This window comes from Geotrypetes seraphini, chromosome 1 (genome assembly GCF_902459505.1).
Source record: "Geotrypetes seraphini chromosome 1, aGeoSer1.1, whole genome shotgun sequence".
In the NCBI taxonomy this organism is placed as follows: Eukaryota; Metazoa; Chordata; class Amphibia; order Gymnophiona; family Dermophiidae; genus Geotrypetes; species Geotrypetes seraphini.
The window spans coordinates 288,880,805-288,907,447 of record NC_047084.1 but is presented as its reverse complement, the minus strand read 5'-3'; the positions used below and the strand labels follow the sequence as shown (position 1 = coordinate 288,907,447).

Below are 26,643 nucleotides of genomic sequence, written 5' to 3'. Positions count from 1 at the left end.
ACATGATTGGCGCCACTTTTATAGGCAGCTATCGATTACAGTGCCATTTGGAGAATCTGACCCTCTGCCTCATCACCACTTAAGTTACTCACTACTGCTCTCTTCTTACTTGCTCATATTTCAGAGGCGATTTAAGATGTTCACTTTTCTAGTGGCCATCTTAGAAAATTACTAAACTAAACTAAACTAAACCTTAAGTTTATATACCGCATCCTCTCCATGGAAGTGGAGCTCGGCACGGTTTACAAGAACTTAAAATATAAGAAGAGAAAGATTACTTAAAAATAACATTTAAAATTGAAGCTGCTCACCTTATTAAAGCCCTAATTGCTCATATCCATGACATTCTTCACCTTGGTAGTGCTACAGCTGCTTCAAGGCTTGTACCAGGTGAGGCAATGGCTCAAGACACCAAAAACTTGCCTCACCTGCTCAGCCCTCAAAGCAGTGAGTGTGTTTTTCTCTCACCACTGTGCTCTCACACACCTCTTCTGACCCCAGTCCATATCCATGCCAATCCTATTCCTCCCACTGTTTAGCTTCTTCCTCCTCTCTCCCTTCCCCAGTCTACCTTGACAGTTCTCTCTCTCTCTCTCTCTGTCCACATTGATACATAGAGGCTGCCCGTGGCCTGATGTAAGAAGGCTTGTTGGCTGGAGGAGGGGATTGCTGATGCAGTGGGAGGGTGCACAGGAGGAGGCAGTGATGTGTGTGGGAACTCTGATACAAAAAGGTGCAGTGGCGTATGTAGCATATGTGACACCCGGGGCCCATCATTTTTTGGCACCCCCCATCTCTACGAAAAACATGATTTTTAGTAACAAGCCACATGTCACACATGAATACCTAGGAAAAGGCAGCATCTTACATACTGCAGTGAGCAGTACAACAACAATACACCTATTGTAAAACTAAACAAGCCAGACTAGTACAGATCAATCCTACTCCATCAATCCTAACAGAAAACCATGTCTTTCGAACACACAGAACAAAGAAAACACCTTTGCCTAGTATGGAATATGTCATCACAAACTAACCCCTCCCCCTTTTACAAAACTGTAGTGTGGATTTTAGCCACAGTGGTAACAGCTCTGATGCTCATAGAATTCTGAGCATCAGAGCTGCTATCACCACGGCTGGCGCTAAAAAACTGTTTTGTAAAAGGGGGGATAAAATAGAAATATATAGACAAAGGTTAAATTGAACCAGCAAGAAGCTGGACTCTGCATACAATGCAACACCACAGAAACAGTGACACATGTCTCCTAAAGCAATAAATAAATAGAAAATTTTTGTTCTACCTTTGTCTTCTCTGGTTTCTGCTTTCCTCATCTTCTTGTTACTCTCTTCCTTCCATCCACTGTCTCTCTTCATCTTCCATTTGCTCTGTTACTGTGCCTCTCCCTTTCTTCCTCCTTCCAAATTGGTCTGGCACCCATCTTCTTCCCTCCGCTCCTCCCATAGTCTGGCATCTCTGTCTTCTTCCCTGTCAGTGTCTTCTCCCAACTCTCTCTTCCCCATTTCCCTTCAGCATCTTCTCCCCACTCTCTCTTCCCCATTTTCCTGCAGCATCTTCTCCCCACTCTCTGTTCCTCATTTCCCTTCAGCATCTTCTCCCCACTCTCTGTTCCCCATTTCCATTCAGCATCTTCTTCCCACTCTGTCTTCCCCATATGCTTTCAGCGTCCTTCTCCCCCTCTGTTTTACCCTTTTCTCCCTTTCTCCCTCCCTGCCCCTTACCTTCGCGGCACTTCTCCCCCCCCCCCGCCCAGACAACAAGCCCAGTCTGACAAACCTCCCTGCCCTGTGGCCGGCGATGTCTAAACTGTCATTTTATAGCAGCCGGAGCGTTGTAGTTGCATATGGCTGCCGTAAAGGTCATCTCTGATGCAAATTCCGGTTACGTCAGAGATGACCTTTACGGCAGAAACACGCAGCTTCAATGCTCTAGCTCAGGGGTGCCCACACTTTTTGGGCTTGCGAGCTACTTTTAAAATGACCAAGTCAAAATGATCTATCAACAATAAAATTTAAAAAAAAAACACAAAGCACACTGTACACTGAGAAAATGTTAATTATCATTTCTATTCTGAGGTTTTTTCAAAGAGGTCAAGGCAGATGACTCTATGTACTGTCACCTCAGTAACAACCATACAAAAATAGACAAATACCCCCCTCCCTTTTTACTAAAGCACAATAGCAGTTTTTAGTGCAGGGAGCTGCGCTGAATGCCCAGGGCTGCTCTCGACGCTCATAGGCTCCCTGCACTAAAAAACGCTATTGTGCTTTAGTAAAAGGGGGGCCATAGTGCAAAATATATACAGCAGATATAAATTCAGACACATTTTGATCACTAAATTTAAAATAAAATCATTTTTTCTACCTTGTTGTCTGGTGATTTCATGAGTCTCTGGTTGCACTTTCTTCTTCTGACTGTGCATCCAATATTTCTTCCCTTCTTTCAGCCTGTATGCTTCCTCTTCTCCAGACCTCATTCCCTCACCCAACTTTTTCTTTCTCTATCCCAACCCTTTCTTTCTAACTGCCTCTCTTTCTTTTTTTCTCTCTTCATGCCCCCTTTCTTTTTCTCTGTTTCTCTTCTTTCCTTCTGTCTCCTGCCTACCCCCTTTCTTTCTTTCTCCCTGCCCTCCCCCAAGCCATTGCCGCCACCATCGGGGAACAGTCCCCCCCAAGTCACCACCATCGGGTAACATGCCCCAAAGCCGCAGCCGCCCCAAGCTCTCCTTCCCTGCGTCTTCCCTGTGTCGGGCTGACCAGCATTCCTCTCCCCGACATCAATTCTGCCGTCAGAGAGGAAGTTCCGCCCAGCTAGGCAGCGATTGGCTGGCCCGAACTTCCTTTCCGACGGCAGAATTGACGTTGGGGAGAGGCAGGCTGATTAGCCTGGTAGAATTTTCCGGACCTGGCCGGCTGTGCACCCCCCCTAAGGCTGCACTCGGGGCGGACTGCCTTCCCGCCCTCCCCCTTGGTACGCCACTGAAAAAGTGCTCAGGGTGTCACAATCACTTGAGCCGGCCCTGAAATGTGCTCATATCTCATGTGTATAATAAAATTTTTTATTCATTTATTTATTTATTTATTCAATTTTCTATACCATTCTCCCAGGGGAGCTCAGAATGGTTTATATGAATTTATTCAGGTACTCAAGCATTTTTTCCCTATCTGTCCCAGTGGGCTCACAATCTATCTAATGTACCTGGGCAACGCTGTATAAGCAGTCCAGTCACTAAATCCATTACTAGCGCTGACTTTTAGGATATTTATAACCCGTCAATGGTCCTTAGATTTATAGACCTTATTTTAAGATGGCCCTTATCCTCATGTGCTATGCTGGCTGTGTGTGGTAACACCATGCTTTTAATTCTTTCCTCTTTCTCATAGGATCCTATGAAAACAGGACTATCTTTGAATCACTGGACATTGGGTGGCAATTGTTGCGAATCTTCCCAAAGGAGCTCCTTAAGCGTATTCCCGAGAGCATGCTGGCAGAATTCTACCCACGTGAATCCAAGACCCAGGGAGAGGGGGCATCTATTACACAATTTTAAAAGCATTTTCAGTGCTCACAGAAACAAAAGGCTTCTGCTAGAAAGAATGCTATTTGTACTAGGACCTAGTTCATGTTTTCTGTATCATATTTTAATTTATTCCAAATACTAATCTTTCATTGTAATTGCCCTTCTGCAATTATTTTGTTATGAGATTCAGACAGTTATTAAACAGAGCTTGTCCAGTATAACATGTAGGCTTTTTAGGTGTTATTATTTATGTAGCTGGAAATTATTTTGACAAAAGAAATTCACTGAGGTCAGCGTTCAAAATATTTTGTAAATGTTTTTACATATGTAAAATTAAGTTGAAAATTAATCCTCTTCCTAAATTCAGGTGTGATGGGGTGTGCTATCCACCATAGCAGGAAGAAAGGCCCTTCAGGAAAAACAATTGAGGAATTTAAGAAAGGAAAGAAGACGACAAAAATTCCTGCAGATTTACTACTTCCAAGAGCAGCCATTCCCAATCCAGTCCTTGGGGCACACCTAGTCTCATTGGATTTTCAGGATATCCACAATGAATATGCATGAGACAGATTTGCATTCACTGCCTCAATTGCATGCAAATCTAACTCATGAATATTCATTGTAGATATCTTGGAAGCCCAGTGGGTCTAAGAGCCTCTTCTATTAAACTACGCTTGCAGTTTCTAGCGTGGAGAGCCACGCTGAATGGCATGCGCTGCTTCTGACGCTCAGAGAGTTCCTATGAGCGTCGGGAGCAGTGCAGGCCATTCAGCGCAGCTCTCTGCTCTAGAAACTGCTATCGCAGTTTCGTAGAAGAGGGGGTAAGTGTGCCCTGGGGACTGGTTTGGGAATGGCAGATAAGAATAGGAGAATAAGACAGAAGAGTAGGGGTAGTACTAATGTTTACAATATAAAGGGCTGGAAGTGAAAAAGTAGGGAGGAACCAGCCCAGGAAGGAGGAAGAAAACCACAGAAAGAATACAAAAAATTAGGCTTTAAGTTAGGGTTGCCAGATATCCTCTTTGAAAAAAAGAGGATGCTAGCCCTGCCCTGTTCCACCCTCAGGCCCGCCCCTGTTCCACCTCCGGCTCGGCCCTGTTCCTTCTCGGCCCCCCCCCCCCAAAATCTCCCTGAGCTCAAAGGCCGCATTTGGAAGACTTTGCGCATGCGCAGATGTTGACGCAATGATATCACATCAAGGTGATAGCCACGTATGCGCAAAGGCTTCCAGACACGGCCTCCGAGCTCAGGATTTCACAAAACCCAGACAAATTGCTGGATTTTGGAAATCCCTCTGGGCGCCCGGACAGTTCTCTACAAAGAGGACATGTCCAGGTTTTCCCGGACGTATGGTAACCCTACTCTAAGTCAGTGGGTGGTGCAGCTATGCAAGACGTTACAAGCGATAGAGACGTAGCCCATTATTCACTCGGTAACCGTTTGCTTGGCTGAATTCAGCACCCGGGCTGAAGTTTGGGGACCCCCAGCTTTAGGAAGAGTCATTCCGGAAGATGATTAGGGATACAGCATCAATATTGCTATCCATCAATATTGGTATCAATGGTGCTATCCAGTTAACTTTTCAAAAATTTCAAGTGCAAAAATGTTTTTGAAAGGGTCATATTTAGGCAGCGAAGAACAGGCAACACCAGGAAGTATTTCTTCACGGAAAGAGTGGTAGATCACTGGAACAAGCTTCCAGTGCAGGTGGTCGAGGCCACCAGTGTGCCTGACTTTAAGAATAAATGGGACACCTATGTAAGATTCCTACGAGGGTCGAGTTAAGGAATTGGGTCATTAGGGCACAGACTTAAGGGGGTGGATCAGTAGAGTGGGCAGACTTGATGGGCTATAGCCCTTTTCTGCCGTCATCTTTCTATGTTTCTATGTTTCTATGATGTATACTAACACTGTTGGTTTTGGTTCAGACATGCACACAAGAAGCTGTGCATACTGTGAACCTTTGCACACTTGCATGCGGCATACTCTCTTCCCATTTGCCAAAGGATTTCTGTGCATAATATTTGCCTATAATTAATCTACTGCATTCTGCGCAGTATTAGGCTTGCAGTAGAAGCCACGGTGGGGAGGGTCAGGAGTGTGTGTGTGTTTGTGTGTGGGGGAGGGGGGGATCCAGGGGGGATGGCACATTTTTTTATGGGGACAGGTATTGTGTGTGTATGGCACACACACACAACATCTGTGTCATTAAAAAGAAAGAAAGAAAGAAAGTCCCGAACAGCTGAGTGGCAGTATGCTGCTTTGGGACTTCTCCTGCTGCTCAGCTGTCCGGGCTTCCCCTGCCAGCTCTTTGCAAGTGTGAGAGTCACTTTCAAAATAAGCGATTGGATGGGATTATGGCTGCTTTCTGCAAAATTTATTTGCATTGGAAGCCATTTGAATATCAATCACCGTTTTGAAATCAGCCAAAAAAATTGGCCCACAGCGACCAGCATGATCTTAACGACCGTTTTTAGTGCATCCAGCCCTAAGGGGTAAAGAAAGGGATGGAAGGGCAGGAGGGGTGAGACTAGATAGAAAAAACAAATAAGGACAAGCAACAAAAAATTAATTTTTAGATTTTTATGCTGACGGTTCAGATCTATTAGCCACTCTCCACAACTGAGGGAGCCCAAGAATACTATTAATTGGGCTGGGTAAGTTTTCGGTAGCTGCTGGTATTTGCCTGTCTCTTCTAACTTTGTAGTCCCTGGGATCAATAAGGTATTTTAATAGAAGGAAGGGGAAAGGAGAGGAGGTTGTGGAAGCATGGAATACCATGAATTTAAAATTTCCCTTTTAAAACTTACTTTTTCTAGGCAACTCTAATATTGAGAGGGATATGGTCAGGAACTGAACTGGGGAAAAATGGCAAGAGCAATGTTCCCATTTCTTACAAAACTTCAAAATATTATTTCCCTATTATATCCCACAGGAGGTAGAAATGGTGGGGGTAGTGGACTATGCATGCCTAAAGAAGTAGTACAGTATGATACCAATTTTATTTCCTCATACTTTCTTTATTTCTTTGTAATAATAATAAACAACCAACAATAGCTATTAAAAAGCTTAAAGCACCAAAAGAAAAGGCAGGAGTTTATTTTCCAGATTTTATTTTATATCATAACGCCTACATTGTGCAACAGGCCTGTCATTGGATATATCCTTCGATCACTTTGGTTAAATTTACCCCCTCTTCTATTAAACTGTGCTAGCAGGTTTTAGTTCATAGAGCCGCGCTGAATGGCCTGCGTTGATCCCAATGCTCATAGGAACTCTATGTTTGCTGGGAGCAGTGCGGGCCATTCAGCGTGGCTCCCCGCGCTAGAAACTGCTAGCATAGTTTAATAGAAGAGGCCCTTAAAGTTTTCAATATTTTCTCCTTTATCTCCAAAGGGCATTTTGTTATTGGCTTTATATAATTTAAAAGTTGATAATATTTTAATTCAAGCAACTCTGGGAAAATCTGAACAGGAAAAGGACCTGGGAGTATTAATCGATAGGACACTGAAGCCGTCGGTGCAATGTGCGGCGGCAGCGAAGTACGCAAATAGAATGCTAGGCATGATAAAGAAGGGAATCACGAGTAGATCGGAGAAAGTCATAATGCCGCTTTATAGAGCGATGGTCAGACCACACTTGGAATACTGCATTCAGCATTGGTCTCCATACCTAAAGAAGGATATCATACTGCTAGAGAGGGTGCAGAGACGAGCAACAAAGCTGGTGAAAGGTATGGAGAACCTGGATTACGAGGAAAGACTTAAGAGACTGGGGTTGTTCTCCCTTGAGAAAAGGAGACTATGAGGGGATATGATCGAGACATTCAAAATACTGAATCGACAAGATAGAGCAGAAAAAAACGTTATTTACAATGTCCAATGTGGCACGGACAAGAGGACATGGGCTGAAGCTAAGGGGGGACAAGTTCAAGACAAATATCAGGAAGTTCTGCTTCACACAACGAGTGGTGGACACCTGGAATGCTCTCCCAGAAGAGGTAATTGCGGAATCCACCATTCTAGGATTTAAGGGTAAGTTAGATGTACATCTCCTTATGAGTGGCATGAAGTGACATGGGTAGGGGTAGACTAGATGCACTTCTCTTTACGAGAAGCTTGGAGCGATATGGGGACCAAAACTATGCCAGGGTACACCTGTTCCGGAGATGGCGCTTCTTATGTTCTTATGAATCGTGGAGTTAGATAAATGTTTAGATACTCCATTAGCTTCATCTAAGTTCATACCCTTGTGGCACAACTCTAAAATTCAGGTAAACAAATCTATTTTGGAGACGGTGGGCTGAAAAAGAGATCTAGTTTCTGCAAGATGTATGTGACCCTTTTTTACATATATTGTCCTTTGTAGACTTACAGGCTAAATTTGATTACTATCTTTTTAATTTTTTCAGTGGTTACAACTTTCTCATGCTTTATTGAAAGCAAAGCTACTAGATAATGCTATTAATAAAGCTCCATCTTTATTTTCTATTGTTTCATTATTGATGTCAAAAGGTCATGTGGCTTCTTCCATTTATAAAATGTTGATAAATAAAAATTTTAACAGAGGGATCCAAGATGGCCACTACTGCTATCTGACTGCTGTGAGGACGCCGTCGATAGTCTATTTACCTTAAGATTTGTCGGCCAAAATGCCGAAAAGAAGGGGCAGAAGCGTCGTTGGAGCCTCCCGACGTTCGGTAGCCCCGTTGCCTACGGTTAATGACATTTTTCGGCGCCTTCTGAGCGAGCAGGAAGCATCGGGGAATCGCCCTGTGAGTGCCCCGGCAGAGAGTAGTGCCACGGGGTCTCCTCAAGGGCTCGATATCATGCTGAGCCCCGACGTAAGGACGCCTCCGCTTCAGCCACAAGCGCTGGGAGCCAGCTCACCACGAGGAGAGAGCACACACGAAGAGGAAGTGTTCTCCCCCCGAGAGGCCAGTTTGTTGGAGAGCTCGCTACAGGGAATAACCCAGAGTGATTCTCTCCTCTGGAAAGAACCAGCGACTGGGACAACGTTGGCTGAAGAAACTCAGGACCCCAGAGAGGTAAAGCACTCGAATGAACAATATTTAAAGACACAAGTTACATTTATTCCTCCCGATAAGCCCTCTGAAGTTACTTTAGATTCTCTATGGGACTTAGTATCTAATTTAGGGAATTCCCTTAATCCGCAAATAAAACATTTGGATCAAGAGATAAAAAATCAGAAAGGAGAAATAATTTATTAAAGCAAGATATGGTATTGCTGAAGTCCGAAATACAAGAAGAAAACAAGGAACTTAAAACAATTAAAAGTAATCAAGATCTACTTGTTAAAGATAGTTTAATTATGAAAACAAAATTGGAAGATCTTGAAAATAAGACTCGGGCTAATGTTTTGCGTTTAATTAACTTTCCAAAAATTTCATCAGTTTCTCCACGAGAAATGATAAAGCGCTACTTTCTGGAGATATTAACAATACCTGAGGATTCTTTACCACCTCTTACAAGGGTATATTATTTGCCCACAAGAAATCGGGATCCTCAAAAGAAAGAAGAAGATGAAGGAATGTCGCAGGAAGCACCCTTGGACGTTTCCACTTTATTGGAACAATCAGATAGAGAATTGGCTATCCCAGCCACTCTCTTACTGACTGTAGCTTTGGCTCCAGATAAGGACTGGATACTTAAACTTTTCTTTAAAAATAGGTCTAAGGACTTCCTGGGTCTCCATATTCAAATATTTCCTGATGTCTCAAGGGAGACTTAGAAGAGTAGAAGGGAATTCCTAATGTTGAAGCCAGGTGTGACCCAGATTGGAGCTTTTTTCTTTCTTAGATATCCATGTAAATGTGTCATCAGATACCGTTCTTTTAAATATGTTTTTGTAGAACCGGCTCATTTGATTGCTTTTCTTTCTCTGTGTGGAGTGTGGAATACCAACTGTACCTAAGTGATAATTAGCTCTGCATCAGCACAGATTCAGTAATTTTCTTTGTAAAATTATTCTTCAATTTAATTACTCTTTTCGTTAACCTTGGATCCAAAATTGAGGACTAGTGTGTGATTAAGATAAGAAATGTTTTCTTTTTTCCTTTATACTTTGATCCATTATTAGGATTGGAAGTTAACCTAAATGTTATATTTTCTTGATTATACTTTCTGTACAAGTTATGCTTGATAATAATGTAAAATCTTATAAATAAATAAATAAAAAATAAATAAAAAATAAAAATTTTAACAACCATTGCTCTATTCAACGTTCTTGGGAGGCTGACTTAAACTCACAACTAACTGATAAAGAATGGTCTACATTTTGGTCTCAAACAATAAGAGCTTTATTGTCTGCAAGTTGCTTACAATCTATGTTCTTTCTTCATCATAAAACTTCATCATAAAGCTGCCCCAAGCTCTCCTTCCCTGCGTCTTCCCTGCATCGGGCCGACCAGCATTCCTCTCCCTGACGTCAATTCTGCCATCGGAGAGGAAGTTCTGCCCAGCTAGGCAGCGATTGGCTGGCCCGAACTTCCTTTCCGACGGCAGAATTGACGTCGGGGAGAGGCAGGCTGATCGGCCTGGTAGAATTTTCCGGACCTGGCCGGCTGTGCACCCCACCTAAGGCTGCACCCGGGGAGGACCGCCCCCCCCTGTCCTCCCCCTGGCCTATTAAGGGCTCCTTTTACAAAGCCGCTAGTGCCTTAACGCGCTAGGGCCTTAACGCGCGGAATAGCACACACTAAATTGCCATGCGCAGTAGATTTTCGGCTAGTGCACGCTAATCTGGTGCATGCGCTACAACTGCTAGCGCACCTTCATAAAAGGAGCCCTAACTTCCAACCAATGCTGGAATTGCACATCTCAGCCGGGAATGTTCCTGTTATTTGGTTCAGAAGTTCTGGAAAGACATCTATTATAAAATACATTTTTTCTTTAAGTATAGACATATCGGCTTCTATTATTATTAATAAGGCTTTATCTCCTATGTTAAAGCTACCAGATAAGCAACTTAAATTGTTTAATAGTCTCAGAAATATTGCTTTGAAGTTGATTATTTAATGTAATTTATTTCTTATATACCGCTAAACTCCGTTAGGATTCTAAGCGGTTTACAGAAAAATAGACAATAGGGTGCATTAAAATTATAAGTAAAATAGGTACTTAGAAATTCCCTTACTGTCCCGAAGGCTCGCAATCTAACTAAAGTACCTGAAAAAAATGACAATTAGTACAGTAATGAAGAAATAAAATAGAGAATAGATGAGAAAAATAAAAAAATAAACATTCTAATAAGACTACAATGATCTAAAGGACTTTGAAAGGTTGAAAAAAGAGGGGAGATAAGAATAGATGCAGAGGGAGAACCGTTGAAGCAATAGAATTCTGGGGAAATTTAAATGAAATTAGAATGATAAAATAAAACAAAATAAGTGGTAAAACAATAAGTGAGATTAAAAAATATATCATAAACTAAAAAGAACTGAAAATAAAATCAAAACAGTCAAAACTGAAAGTCCAGCTTGAACGGACCCCCGAGCCAACCGTTGGTCCGATGGCCGGACTGCAGCCCTCCTCCGTTGGCTCTCCCCAGCTGAAGAACATAGTCCAGAGCTATGTGTCGAAAAAGCATTTTTGTGTTGCTGTCAGGATGTTTGTGGCCTCCTCCACTTCATGTTGTTTAGTTCTTTGGGCTTGTGCATTTTTTGCAAGGGCATTTTCTTTTTCTTCACTGACTTTGTCAAACTGTTTCTTTGCATCTCTGAACTTCCTAAGATCTTCCTTGACAAATGTCTGCAGCTGCATTTTAATGGATCTTTGTGCTTGGTCAAACAGGATTGTGTGATAATTGATCATTTCCTGTAGGCTGTCAGAGAATTTTGTCAAACTGGTCTCAATCACATTATCATTGTTGGAATATTGTGCCAGATCTCGAATTCCACTCATAAACTGTTTGTTAGCAGCACAGAAAGCTTTACCAGCATCGATCATCCCAATACACAACTTCACCAGCTTATCAAGCTTCAGTTCAAGTTCTGTCACATCCCCTTCAACATCTTCTAAGGCTGCCCTGAAGCGGGGGGAGTCCTTCAGGCACTCCTCAAAGTCCACGGTAACCTTCATGCTGAGGGGGGGGAGGAGGGTGACAAACGGCTCGCGACTGACTCCCCGACCCTCGGCTCTTGCCCTCCTATGTCTAATTGGAAGTCATTGGATTTGTTAAATATTCATTTCTGGTGGCAATCAGTATAACAGCGGGATCTGGATAGTCCCTACTGCTGCCCATACATGCCCCCACCCTTCCTCCTGTCCCAACTAACTAATAAGACAACAAACAGAATTATGGAACATAGCCGCAGCTCTATTTATTAATCAACAATTGCAAATAAATTAACTTTGCATATATTAATATCATTAATACATTAAACATCAATTGAACAACATCAGCAAGCTCCTGCCGAGCTATCCAGTGTAAACATCAACATATTGCCCCCAACTCCGCTACAAACAGCAAGAGTCTGAGGGGTGGCATGACCTCATGTCCCTTTAACCAGGTCGCCTGACCCCAAGGCACAGCTCCCAGCTGGTCCACCGTTCATCGCCGGATGAGCCCCAGCACCCAGTAGCTTGGGAGACCTGCCCTCCCAAGCTACCATAGCCACCAACACGTGGGCAGGTGGAAAAAAATGCCCTGGAGGACCCTGGAAGAAGCCGAGTCCTCCAAGGTCCTGGCTTTATCATCTCCCCCGTGCCGTCAATCACCATACTGGCCCAATCCTTCAGCCTTTTGGCGCGAACCACTCCTCAACTATTTCCTCCCTAACTCTCCCAGCCCCGTGTTGCAATACGCCCGTCGAGACAAGCTCTCAGGCTACTCTTTACAATATCTCAAATATGAGTCAATATTATCTACAACTTTTTGTATGTCTAAAAGAAAGAGAATTTGGAAACCTCCTGCCATTTTTTTCTAGTAAAAGGTACAAGAGGTGTGGGGTATCAGGAGTCCCGGGGGAGGCTCCTAAGTTGGAGGGCTGATCCCCCAGCTCACCTACCTACCAGGGATTTTTGTGTGGGTAAGGGATGTTGGGGTCCCAGGGGGAGGGCTTCTTTGGGTGAGGGCCATGGACAGGGGATCAGTGGGACAGAGGGAGGGAGGGATCGGGAGACTTTTATGGCAGGGTATTATCAAAATTTGATTATTGAATAGAATTTATATAGGGGATGCCTGCAATAAAAATGAAAGCTTTACAGATTGTAGAGAACTCTGCTGCTCATTTATTGGTAGGAAAATCACGGTTTAAGCATATAACACCAATACTCAATAATCTCCATTGGTTACCAATACACTTTCGTGTACAATATAAAATTTTAAAATTAGTTCAAGGAATTTATAGTCAGCTACCTAGCTACTTGAAGGGATGTCTGGGTTGGTATAAATCAAAAAGGTCATTAAGATCTGAAAGTCTTGGATTATTAGAAGTGAGGAAGAGTCAGGAAGTGAGATACAGACATACTGTGAAAATTGCATTCTCTGCTGTTGGACCTGTATTATGGAATACTATTCCAGGATCAATATGCTTGTGCAAAGATATGCTGCACTTCAGAAAATTTAAAAACTCATTTTTTCGTACAAGCTTTTATGAGTTGTAGTTAATAATATACAAATATATGTTTTTTAATGAAATTATGACAAAACGTTGTTTAGGACTGGGCTTATAGGTATTGATAGTAGGGTCAAAATTGATATGTAATTTTGAAGTTTGTCAATTTGTAAAATGTATTTTATATATGTTTTATTGTAAGCCACTTAGGCTTTTTAAGCGGATAACAAATAGACTTCCCCCCTCTTTTACAAAACTGTAGCGCGGTTTCTAGTGCCGGCCATGGCGGTAACAGCTCTGACGCTCAAAGAATTCTGAGCGTCAGAGCTGTTACCGCTGTGGCCAGCGCTAAAAACGCTAGCGTGGTTTTATAAAAGGGGAGGGGGGGGGGGAGAAGAAATAAATGAATAAATAAAATACAATAAATCTGGGGTCAGCACCTGCCACTCAGCTGGAAATCAGGCAACAGAGTCCAAAGCTGTTTTAAAAAAAAAAAAAAAAAAACACATTTCAAATACGCACTGTATTCTCTGCAATTAATTACAAACATTCCAGGAAACATTTATCATATGTACAGTTCCTTTTACAAAGCGGCGCTACAGATTAGCGGCACGCTGAATGCAAAGAAGTCCATTCAATTCCCATGGGCTTCTTTGCATTCAGCACATGATAATTGGTAGCATCGTTTTGTATAAGGAGCTCCTAGTTTGTTGTTCTGACTATTCTCACAGTTGCAAGGCTGGTTACAATTACTAATGACCTTGAGTTCTGAATTACTAATTTTCTTCAAGCTACACCAATTTCTTGATTTTATTCTGTACTATATCTTAACCCTTACTATACTTTCAAACTTGTTAAATACTGCAGTCCCTATTCAAGGGATTCTTTTCTATTAAAGCCAGCAAAGCATCCAGTGATTTTTTTTTTGCCTGTCATTATCCTGCTACTTCTAAATCTCTTTACTACAAGTATTGAGTTTGCTAATTAGAGGGGAACCCTTTATAGTCTGTATGCCATGAGTTAAATTTGAGAGGGGAGAAGAGTCCATTTGGCCATAGACTCTATATATTGATTATGTACCTGACTCCAGGGCGACCCTCAGCGTCAACCAACTAGAGGTCTGCTTACACAGGTAAAAAGTATGTACAGTGTGTGGCGTAGTGGTTAGAGGTACAGCCTCAGCACCCTGCAGTTGTGGGTTCAAGCCCTGCATTGCTCCTTGTAAACCTAGGCAAGTCACTTAGGCCCAAATTCTGTAACCAGCGCCTAAAGTTAGGCACCTATTTCAGAGGCGCCCAACTAGATAAGGCGCCTATCTAAATTGAAGAACAAGCTCAATTAAGCTTTTTAATTAGCACTGATTGAAACATAGGCCCCTATCAAGAAAGCGCGATTCTGTAACAAGGCGCCTCTAAAAATTTAGGCGGCCTTAAAAAAAAATAGGCGCTATGCATGTTAGGCGTGGGCGTGGCTACGTGTTAGGCGCCTTCTTCCAGAATTCCTGCTCTTAAGCGTGCTTAAACGCTCGAATGGGCGCCTAACTTTTAGTTGTGCCTAGAGCTGGCCTATTTATTGGGCACCTCCAAAATAGGTGCCCAAATAAGTGCCTCTCAGCGCGATTCACTAAACAGCAGCCAATTTTTCTTGAATCGCGCTGAACAGTGCCTAAGTAGGCGCCTAACTTTTGGGCGCTTCTTATAGAATTTGCCCTTTAATCCTCCACTGTGTCAGGTACATTAGATAAACTGGCAGAGGGTCATAAGCGGTGTTCCACAGGGGTCGGTGCTGGGACCACTGCTGTTCAATATATATATCAATGACTTGGAAATGGGGACGAGGTGTGAAGTTATAAAATTTGCTGATGACACCAAACTCTACAGCAGAGTTAGGAACACAAAGGAGTGCGAAGACCTGCAAAGGGACCTAAGCAAACTGGAAGAGTGGGGAAACAAATGGCAAATGTGCTTTAACATAGAAAAATGTAAGGTCATGAATATAGGGAAAAGGAACCCGAGGTACAGCTACAAAATGGGGGGAACATTGCTGGGGGAGAGTAATCTTGAAAAAGACTTGGGTGTGCTAGTGGATACAACCATGAAATCATCAGTGCAATGTGCAGCGGCCTCGAAGAAAGCTAACAGAATGCTGGGCATCATTAAGAAGGGAATTACAACCAGGACGAAGGAAGTCATCATGCCACTATATCGTGCAATGGTGCGCCCGCATCTAGAGTACTGTGTCCAATATTGGTCACCGTACCTCAAGAAAGACATGGCAATACTTGAGAAGGTCCAGAGAAGAGCTACGAAAATGATAAATGGTATGGAGGACTGTTCATACACTGACAGGCTGGACAAGCTGGGGCTCTTCTTCCTGGAAAAGAGGAGGCTTAGGGGGGACATGATAGAAACTTTCAAGATCATGAAGGGCATGGAGAAGGTAGACAAGGATAGATTCTTCAAGCTACGGGGAACCACAGGCACAAGAGGGCACTCAGAGAAACTGGAAGGGGAGAAGTTTAGAACAAATGCCAGGAGGTTCTTCTTCACACAGAGGGTTGTGGACACATGGAACGCGCTCCCGGAGGAAGTGGTCGGGCAGAGTACGCTACAGGGATTCAAAGAGGGATTGGATGGATTCCTGAAGGATAGGGGGATTGAGGGATACAGATAAGGGTAGATAAGAGTATGGAAAGAGTATAGATGAAAACAAGGGGGCTATAGGGCTAAATCAAGATAACATGACAGGTCATGAACCTGATGGGCCGCCGCAGGTGCGGACTGCTGGGCGCGATGGACCTCTGGTCTGACCCAGCGGAAGCAAATTTTTATGTTCTTATGTTTTTAAAATGCTTGATAGGGAAAATGCTTGAAGTTACCTATATGTAAACTGTTTCAAGTATGATTATAAAAAACTACAAAAAGGCAGTATCCCAGTCCCTTTCCCTTACAGTGTCAAGAAGACACCTACTTTTATAAAACTCATTTATAAATGTGTTTTAGGGCGATCACTATTTAGTAAAAGTTTATAAAATACACACATTCATGCATCACTGTACAGGCTAACATTTACCATACCATACACGGTCTTATATCCTACAGTTCTCTACAAGGAATCTATGCGGTTTACAAAAAGAATTGAATCTAGTTCTTCAAGGTACATTGGTTTAACTCAGATCTTGTGGTTGTTAAATGGAAGAGGTGGATATACAGTAGAGAGAAGAGGTATGTCTTTAGTTTCTTCCGGAAGTCAAGATAAGTGGTGGGTTGTCTTAGGTATGTTGGCAGTTTGTGCCAGATATGAGGTCCTTGGTATTCAAAGGTAGCCTCAACTATCTTCTTCCATCAAACTTGTTGAGGTGATGGGAAGGATAATTTGAAACGTTGTGATACTCGTGAATTGAAGAAGGAGTGTGGAACTTTGATAACAGAGGTTAGTCCATTTGAGTTTTCTCCGTAGATTGCTTTGTGAACCATGCAGGCTATCTTGAATTGGATTTGCTTTTTCATCGGCAGCCAGTGTAGCTATTCTAATAGCAGACTTGCCCTCTCGTACTGATTCATTTTGAGCCAGAGTAACTATCTGCACTGTTTATCTTAGAGTCAGTTGCTGATAGTATTTGTTGCTCTTCCTTATAGACTAATTGAAGGATAGGATGCAGCTTATCATAATTTATTGCTTCTGTATGTGTATTTGTTAATTTGTATCCACGACATAGGATTTCTCTAGTCCTCAGTTTGGCTATTTGAATACTTATGAAAAAATGAAATTTCAAGTTGCTAGGGTAGAAAATGTTTCACATTGATGGCTTTCTGCGCAACTCCCACATCATGGAGGAGGTCTTCCATTTCAACCCATTTCCTGGAAAATTCCTGTGTGTTATCCCATGTACCTTATGAAATCTACAAGTTGGTATCACTGCAGTTTAATCATACTGGCAACTGAACTACATTGCTCCCTCAGGCAACATTATATCACATTAACCGAACATATAGCATTAGTTTGACCCCCAACATTCCACCTTAACTTGTTTTTGTTAGAGCATATAGACTCAGAGGATATCTATGTTATATCTCATGCATTGAAACAGGGAAGTGGTATGCGGGAAATAGTTCATGTCAATTTTCTGTTACTCCATCTTCGCCTAATACTGTATTTACTGATTCACGAGCTATTGTAATTGTAAGTTCGTACTAGAGAATGACACAGTGGCAAAATTAATCACATTCCCGTCCCCGTGGATAACCACAGAAAACCATCTCCATGTCATTCTTTAAGGAGAGAGGGAAGAATCAGAGTATGAATGAGCACAGCCACTGACCCTCAAGCCTTGCATTGAAGAATGCTGTTGTAGAAGGACTGAGGTTGAGATAGACATTAAAGAATGACACGGGATTGTTTCCCGTGGTTATCCGAAGGGATAGGAATGGTGATGAATTCCTACTTTACTCAGGCCCAATTATATGGATGGCAATCAGGACAGCATAATAATTTGTTGCCATCATATGCTGATTGTTAGTGGATTTGTGCGACCTGAGCGTAACAATGGCTCCATGTAAATTGGGCTGATTCCTGTTGTATGGCTTTTCTGGTACCACCAGTATGACTCCTATAGACCCAACCCCCAGGTAGGCCTAAGAGATCAGTGCCTTTAGCATCAGAAGGAGATAGATTTGGCATGATTCTCTTTCCCTTATATGGAGTAGCATGTTTAATACAGATTGTAAAGAGACTTACAATCCTTATAGAAACTATGGGTAATGAAGCTACTGCACTAGCTACCTCCCTTTCTTTAGAATTATGACAAACCTCATACGATGGCTTTACAAAACCAAATAGCTCTGAATTATCTGCTTGCCTCTCAAGATGGTACATGTGCTATTATTGGTGAAGAATGTTACACATATGTCACAGATGCATATGATGACACCTTCACAAGAAAAATGCACAATGTCTGATGGATAGAAACAGCACAGTTCAGGTTTAATTACAAAGTGCAATTGAAAAACAGGAGGAAAAAGCCTCAGAATAGGGCCCTCCCACCATCACAAGAGGTGGTTAAAGGTGGTTAGGCGTTAACCTCATTGGCAAAAAACCTCCATTTCACTGCAAAGGATAAAAGCCTTGTGCGGTGCTATTTTGTGCTAAAAGATAGAAGAAAAGACTTTCGACTTATCTTCTGGTTGATCTTAGGCTTTCTGTCTGCTGGAGTCCTTCCTTCTGATGCAGCATTCTGTTTCACAAAACAGGAAGTTATATCAATAGGAAGGACTCCGGCAAAGGAAGGGAAGCAGATCAGGAAGTTACATCAAAAGGAAGAACTCAAGCAGAGGGAAAGCCTAAGAGCAGGCCTGAATCGGTGGGCCTGAATTGATTCAGCCAAATTGAATCAGTAAATAGATTCAAATCATGAATCTGGCAGCACTACTGCTAGGATGTCTATATGATCAGTTCAATAGGAATGCCGCCAGACAGCACCCCTATGGCTTGCTTTTTATGTTTTTCCCTGGGGTATTCTTTTCCCTGAAAATGTCTAGTTCAAAGCCATAATCAAACCAAAAATTTAGACTTTTCTGGTTTGATTATGGCTGTGGCTCAGAAGTTTTTTGAGACATTTTCAACAAAAGTTCATATTTGTTGTCTTCCATTTCTCTACATTGTTTTCCCACTATTTTCTCTTCTTTGACTCCAAGCTCCTATCTCATCACCACATTCCTTGTTTTATCCTCCAACTCTGTCTTTCAAAGTCCTCACTTTCTATTCAATTTGAGTCTCTGTTTTCTCTAGCAATTATCAAATCCCTGTTTTCCTTGTTGTTCCTATCCCACCAATCCCCCAATTCCAATCCTTCCCTTCAGTTCTCCAGCCTCTGCTATCCTCCACTCCAGCCAGTCCCAAGTCCCTTCTCTCTCTCATCCCCAGTCTCAAAGTTCCATCTTTTCTCTGATTTCCATTCTTAAGCCCCATCCTTCCTTTGGATCCCCTTTCCATTGGACTGTTGGTTTACATCAAGAAAAGACGCAAGAAAATGTGAATGGCTGTTTTTTTGCGATCCAGAAAAGACATCTAGTGGAACGCAAGTTGAATTGTTTGTTTGTTCAGTATTATGAACAGAGACTAAAAGGACACATATTTTAGGATGTGTATTTATGAAAACTATTGACTATTGATCATTTATGTCATTACAGTGTTTGATTATATTATTATTGAAAGTTCTACATTCGTGTAGGTTCACTATGTGTAGTTTGATATTTCATGTTTAGAAAGTGAAAGATTTATGTGGTTTGATAAAAATTATTGCTATTATTGAGGCATCATTTGATTGAATTGAAATAAAAAGCTCTTTACAATAGCTTCTCTGATATTTTGGCACTTGTTATTATTGGAGCTATTGAATATTTAGTATACGATACTGATCATTTGAGTGATTAGGATGTATATTAATTATGGATATTCTGAAAATCCTTCTGGCTGCACGTGCCCTGAGGACTGGGATGAGAAGCTTTACAGCCCTAATTTCAATGGGTAGAATCAGGGATTACAAATACCACACCTCTTTGGAATTAATATTCAAAACCAGAGCTTGCAAAAATCTCCCTTCTGGAACAAGTTATTCTGATTTCCTTCATTGCCATTCCTTCTTTGTATCATTCTTGCTCCATTCAACAACTTTTTGCATCCAACCATCCAACCATCCTAAGGCTCCAGGACAGTAGAAGGCTTGTTTTCTTTTCCTCCTGCACAGCGGGCGCCGGCCACTGGCTTTTCTTCTTCTTCATGGGTTTGTCTATCTTCTGATACCTTCTTTTAATCTATTTTCTCCCTTCCCCTCCTTCACTCTCTAATGCCTTTTTCAGTTCTGTAAGTCTACTGCTTCAGAGGGTCACCTTCCTGCACAAAAGCAGGAAATTCCTGCAAAACATGGGAGACTTCAAAGCCAACCGCTCATTTTCTTCTCTGGCTATATAAGACCTTCTTTGTTTGATACCTAAGGCTTTTATTCTAATGTAGAGAACACTTAGATTCTGCTTTCTAAAACAGCATGGCAGAGACCTCTAGTGACTATCTATATTAGGTATTACATTCTAGAACACAGGATGGATCTTCCACCTGTGACTGATAGTGATGGAAGAAAACACCCTTTGGAAGGGCACTTTGTTGATAAAAGCTCAATGGGGTAGCCTTGTGTGGGGGTGTGGGGTGAAACCTCTACATAGCACAACAATACAGAGACTGACAAGGTAAAACTCTTTTTCAAAAGCCTATTACACTACATATTAGAGACACTGCTTCGGTGCATCAGAACCTTTTAATGAATTTGCCAAGGTCACTGAACAGCCAGCAAGATGCCTATAGTCTACTTGAGTGATGCAACTTTCATGCTTTATTGTTTCAAGAAACTGTGTACCTGAGGCAAGGACAGTACCCCAGACATTTTGGTACCTGGGTGAGGAGCCTTTCCAAAGTGACACAAAAGAGGACACTCTTGGAGTTTGTGGAGCCAGAATGTCTGGACAAAGAGCACTGTGATAACCTTTGGGGGGGTCTGGGAAGCAAGAGGTTATCTGGTGATAATTGGATCTGAGCTGCCAGTGCCTTAGACTTCATCAGCTCATAAAACCTCTCAGCACCATGCGGGGCATCTCTGCACTACCCTGCATCTTCCCAGAGATGGACCCTTCATAGCGTGCTAGCCAGCCTGCATCTGCTGTACATCCAGGTCCCAAGAGAAAGCCACACTGCTCAGTTCCCCTGCCAGCTCTCCTACTCAGGCATCCCTAGACAGGTTCTACTTGTTCCAATTCTTGTAGTGCTGTTAAGGGCCTAAGGTGCTAGGTGTGTATTTTCTCTAATTTTACTGATAGGTATTCTTTGATTTCCCCTAGGTCAGGGGTAGGGCACTCCGGTCCTCGAGAGCCGTATTCCAGTCGGGTTTTCAGGATTTCCGCAATGAATATGCATGAGATCTATTTGCATGCACTGCTTTCAATGCATATTCATTAGGGAAATCCTGAAAATCCAACTGGAATATGGTTCTCGAGGAATGGAGTTCCCTACCCCTGCCCTAGGTAATCTAGTCTTTGAGCATTGTTCTCATGTTCCTATTATGTGCTGCTAAACAAGTTATTTTATTTTTATAATAATTGGGCCTTCTGTCTGTTACTTGTCAGTATAACTGTGGCTCAAGGGAAATTGTGATATTTCCTAAATTCCAGAAGTGCTTTTTATAGAGAGTGTATGATCCTATCTGCACCATCTTCTAGGAGTCTGTGTACCGGTAATCTGTTTTGCCTCAAACTTGCCTTTGGTTCCACTTCCCCAGCTATTTTACCACTATATACCTAAGATGAAGATGGTTTCTGGCTATCCTAGCCACTAGGGAAGTGCATTTAATCAAGCCCACACAGCTGCTGCATTTGCACAAAGTGAGAGTAGGAATGGGGAACTAGCTCAGCACCCTTCCTAATAAGAAGGAACGGTTCGCTGAGAAATGTTTCCTGAGTGAGAAAGGTGTAGGGCATTGGAGGCTGAGGAGCTCATTTTCAAAACAGAAAGGTGTCCAGAAAATGATATAAACTGGCACTTCGACGTTTTAATCCCCAAAACGTCCATGTGCTGATTTTTGAAAATGATTTTTTAGAGGTCTTGCAGGTCATTGTCACTCCAGTACATCTAAATCTTAAGAGGACGTGTAAGAGGCAGGTTTAGGGTGGCCTTAGGTCTTGCACATCTTGCAAGGATAATCAAACCTTTTTGAAGATGTCCAGGGAATTTTTAGGCATTCGGAGTTAGACCTGTTTTAAAAGCACATAAGGGTATAAAGGTACACCAGATGACCACTGGATGCAAGAAGGCATGACCCCCCCCCCACTCCTCCAGTGGTCACTGTCCCCCTCCCACCCCTCAAAGATGTGAAAGAAACAGTACATACCAGCCTCTATGACAGCTGCAGATATGATAGGAAATCTTAGAGCAACAAGCAGGTGTCTGGAGTAGCCTGGTAGGCAATGTAGTGAACCATAGAGAGGGGGATCCAGGCCCATATTCCACCCTACCCACTACATTTATAATGGAAAGTATGAGGCCACCAAAATTCACCCAAAACCTACTGTACTGCCATACAGGTGACACCTGCAGCCATAAGGGCTATTGGAGTGATAGATAAGTGGGTATAGTAGGTTTGGAGGGGAGTTTTGGAGTGCTCACCATACACTATAAGGGGGTTATGGTGAAATGTGTACCTAGCACCCTTTATATGAAGTTCTCAACAGTGTCCCCTAAGGTGCCCCACTGCTCTGTTGGCAGGTCTGTGTGTCCAGTCCATTAAAATGCTGGCTCCTCCTATGTCCAAATGGACTTGTTTTAGATGTTTTACATTTGAACATTTTGATTTTTGATTAAAAAAAAGATAGATATCTTGCAATTTTGAAAATGGTTGTTTACCAGACCCGACTTTTGGACGTCCTTGCAGAAATGTCCAAAGTTGGACTTAGACATCCTATCAAAAATGTCCCTCTGAATCTACCATTCATGTCCTCAGGACCCTAAAATCCAAAAAAATGCTCTATAAACCCCTATCTGCATACAGAGAGTTCACCAGAGGTCATCTCATGGTTATATACTTTATCCTTGTGTGGTTCAAATAATTGTAGCAGGATATCACAGAAAGCCATTCATTGTATCACTTGTATGTGCTGGGGTGGTCACCGTTCTGAATATACCTGATTTTTATGCATTTATTCATAACCCATAAAATTACTAGAATCTTTTTTGTTAATCACCTAATGTACGTATATGTTAATGACTCCCAGATCTACTTTTCTACACCCAAAATTTCACCTAAAGTCCAAGGAAAAGTTTCTGTCTGTTTGGCTGACATTGATGCCTGGATGTCCTGTCATCATCTGAAACTATAGAAACCTCAAACCTTTGTGAAACACACTAAATCCTTACAAAATAGGCTAAAGCACAAGACAAAAATCCAGACTGGATATAATGGAGAAATTCTTTAAGGATCTCAAGCGCTCACAGCTAAAAGCCTGATGTATCTTACAAGCTAATAACCATAGGGTGAGCTATCATTGGTCCTATAAATTCTCCAATTTTCTTAATTTTTATCAAAAACACTCTTTTTTCATTTTTGTTATTTTAAATATTTTAAACGTGTTAGATATTATGCAAATCTTGTTTAACTTCATACAATTACTTTGCAATCTTCTTTTGATTCGTATACTGGCTTTCGATTAACAACCAGTACTCTTATAATAATAATAATAATAACAGTTTATATACCGCAATATTGTTAAGTTCTATGCGGTTTACAGAAGATTAGTGGGGTACAAGTTGAGTTGATGTACAAGTTGAGTTAACTTAAGGGATGTGGGAACAACGGGGAGAAAGGGCAAGAGAGGGGAAGGAGGGAAGTGGATCAGCTGTCTAGGTATTTCAGGAATAGGTGAGTTTTGAGGCGTTTCCTGAATACCTCATAAGTGGTGGGCAATAGGAGTTGTTCTAGGTCTTTACCCCATAGAGCAGCCTGATGTGAGAGAAGATGCTCATGGTGTTTTTTTAGTTTGCATCCTCTAACCGGGGGAGAAATGAAGTGCGAGTGGGAGCTTCTCTTGTGTTTGTTGGCTGAGAAGGAGAATAGGTCAGTGATGTATTTAGGGGTTAGACCGTAGAAAACTTTAAAACAGAGGCAGGCAAACTTAAACTTTACATGAGCTTCCATCGGCAGCCAGTGTAGCTGTTTGAAGTATGGCGTCACGTGATCGAACTTCTTTAGACCGAAGATTAGTCTGACCGCAGTGTTTTGCATTAGTTGTAATCGTCGCATATTCTTTTGGGGGATTGCTAAGTAGGCGATGTTACAGTAGTCGAGTTGACTTAATACGAGGGATTGTACCAAGATTCTGAAGGCAGAGTTATCAAAGTATGCTTTAATGCTTTTTGATTAGGGAGTCCACCTGATCTTTCATGGTGAGGCATTGGTCCAGAGTTACACCCAGTATTTTAATGGTGGGCTGTATGGGGTAGTTATGTTTGTTGATGTCTAGTGGGGTTTTGGTGTCAAGAGGGCGCGGTGAAGCGACAAAGAATTTTGTCTTCTCAGTATTGAGCTTGAGTTTGAAGTCTGTCATCCAATGTTCCATCAAGTTTATGGCTTCTGATGCTTTTGGAATTGTTTCCGAGATGGAGTTGGCAAATGAGATAATAATTGTGAAGTCATCAGCATAACTGAATAATTTTATCCCCAGCTGGGTTAATTGAACGCTCAGTGAGGTCATGTAAATATTGAAAAGCAGAGGGGATAGTGGGGACCCTTGCGGAACGCCGGATGGGTTGCTCCAGATGTTGGAGAGATCATTATTGAAGCGAACCTGATAGGTTCGGGACGAAAGGAAACCATGAAACCAGTTTAGCACTTCGCCTCTGATGCCAATAGCGTCTAGACACTGTAGCAAATTTGCATGGTCTACAAGGTCAAAGGCAGGGCTCATGTCGAATTGCATGATCAGGGCACTGAGGCCTTTGCTTAAAAATAGGTGCAAGTAATCTAAGATGGCCGCAATTACCGTTTCTGTGCTGAAAAGTGGTCTAAAGCCGGATTGAGTCTCATGAAGGAGTGAGAACTGGTCTAGATATTCCATTAATTGGGAGTGTACCAGCCCCTCCATGATCTTTACAAAGAGTGGTATGGAAGCAATTGGTCTGTAGTTGGAAACTAGGGCTGACGATTCTTTGCTATTTTTTAGGATAGGGGTTATTATTATGTGGCCTTTGTTGGTGAGGAATTTTCCGTTTTTCAGGTTATGGGCTAAGTAGTGCAGTAGAGATAGTTTAAATTCAAGTGGTGCCGCTTTCATGGTTTCCGGGGGACATGAGTCTAAGAAGCAGTATGATTTGGAGTATTTGTTGTATAATTTGGTATAGTTATTCCAATCTATGTCTTGAAATGAATCCCAGAACATGTCTGCAGGGGTTTCATTTCCCTGTGTGTTAGCTATATGGTGTTCATTAGGTTCTTCTGTTGGGCAATTGTTTCTTAGTTTTTTAATTTTTGAGTCAAAGTGCAGGGCTAGAGTACTTAACTTCATGACGACGGAAGATCTCCGTTTCGCTCTTACTAATTTTAGAAGAGCTTCATCAGGGAAAGTGCCAGCGGTAACACTATTTATGTCGGCAGCAGCCTAGAGTCAAACAGATGAAAGACTACATGTTACACAGGCACAATGCCTGTACAATGTAACAGGTACAATGTAGCTTGTAAGATACATCAGGCTTTTAGCTGTGAGCGCTTGAGATCCTTAAAGAATTTCTCCATTATATCCAGTCTGGATTTTTGTCTTGTGCTTTAGCCTATTTTGTAAGGATTTAGTGAGATCATCTGAAACTAAACATGTCCAAGACTGAGCTGCTCCTCTTTCTTCCCCTAGCTCCACCTCCTCCTCCATTCTCCATCTAGGTAAATAATACTGTCATCGTTCCAGTCTCCTCTGCTCGCAACCTTAGAGTCATCTTTGATTCAGATCTCTTATTCTCTACGCACATCCAACAAGCTGCTAAGGCCTGTCGCTTCTATCACTACAGTATCACCAAAATTCACCCCTTCCTCTCTGAGCACACTACCCGGACCCTTGTCCACACTCTCGTAACCTCACGTTTAGATTACTGTAATTTACTTCTAACTGATCTCCCGCAGTGCCGCCTCTCTCTCCCCCCCCCCCCCACCATCTGTGCAAAACTCTGCTGCACAACTCATCTTCTACCTACCTCGCTACACTCATGTCACCCCTCTCCTTAAATCACTTCACTGGCTCCCTATCTGCCATCGCATACAATTCAAGTTCTTATTGCTAACTCACAAGTGTGTTCATTCTGCTGCCCCTCAATATCTCTCCTCTCTTCTCTCTCCTAATACACCTCCCAGACAACTCCGTTCCTCAGATAAGCTGCTCTTAGCTGTACCCTTCTCCTCCACTGCCAATTTCAGACTGTGTTCCTTTCATCTAGCTGTCCCCTAAGTCTGGAATAAATTACCCGAGTTTGTACGCTAAGCCTAACGTAACCATTTATTTTTTTCATCAAAACAGGACATCTATTACTATTCAGTCCTGCCCCCAATCCTCCCCTAGCCCCACCCCCAATTTCTTCTATTCATTCTTCATGTATACACAATATCTTATTATTTTATAATGGTAACCATAAAATTTTTAAAAAAACCCTCAAAGCACCCTATACACAGAGAAAATGTTAATTATCATTTATATTTGGGGGGTTTCAAAGATGTCACCTCAGTAACTATAGAAAAATAGACAAATATAGTGCAAAATATAGACAGCAGATATAAATTCTCAAAACTGACACATTTTGATCACTAAATTGAAAATAAAATCATTTTACCTACCTTTGCTGTCTGGTGATTTCATGAGTCTCTAGTTGTGTTTCCTTCTTACTGTGCATCCTTTCTTTCATTTCTTTCTGCACTCAGGCCCAACAATTGTCCCTTTCTATTCCCTCCCTCCT

The 26,643-nt window shown here is 42.1% G+C and overlaps 1 protein-coding gene and 1 pseudogene across 1 annotated transcript in view; one reads left to right on the top strand and one right to left on the bottom strand.

The window, feature by feature from the left end:
- ATP6V1B1 (ATPase H+ transporting V1 subunit B1) overlaps window positions 1–5,304 on the top strand; it is a 188,185-nt gene extending 182,881 nt beyond the window's left edge. The window contains exon 14 of the mRNA XM_033933903.1: window positions 3,403–5,304. Coding sequence (XP_033789794.1) covers window positions 3,403–3,569 — 167 coding nt within the window. The 3' untranslated portion in view covers window positions 3,570–5,304. The remainder of the gene's footprint in view (window positions 1–3,402) is intronic.
- Window positions 3,903–11,669, bottom strand: LOC117367359 (annotated as a pseudogene).
- Window positions 11,670–26,643: the final 14,974 nt, after the last annotated feature.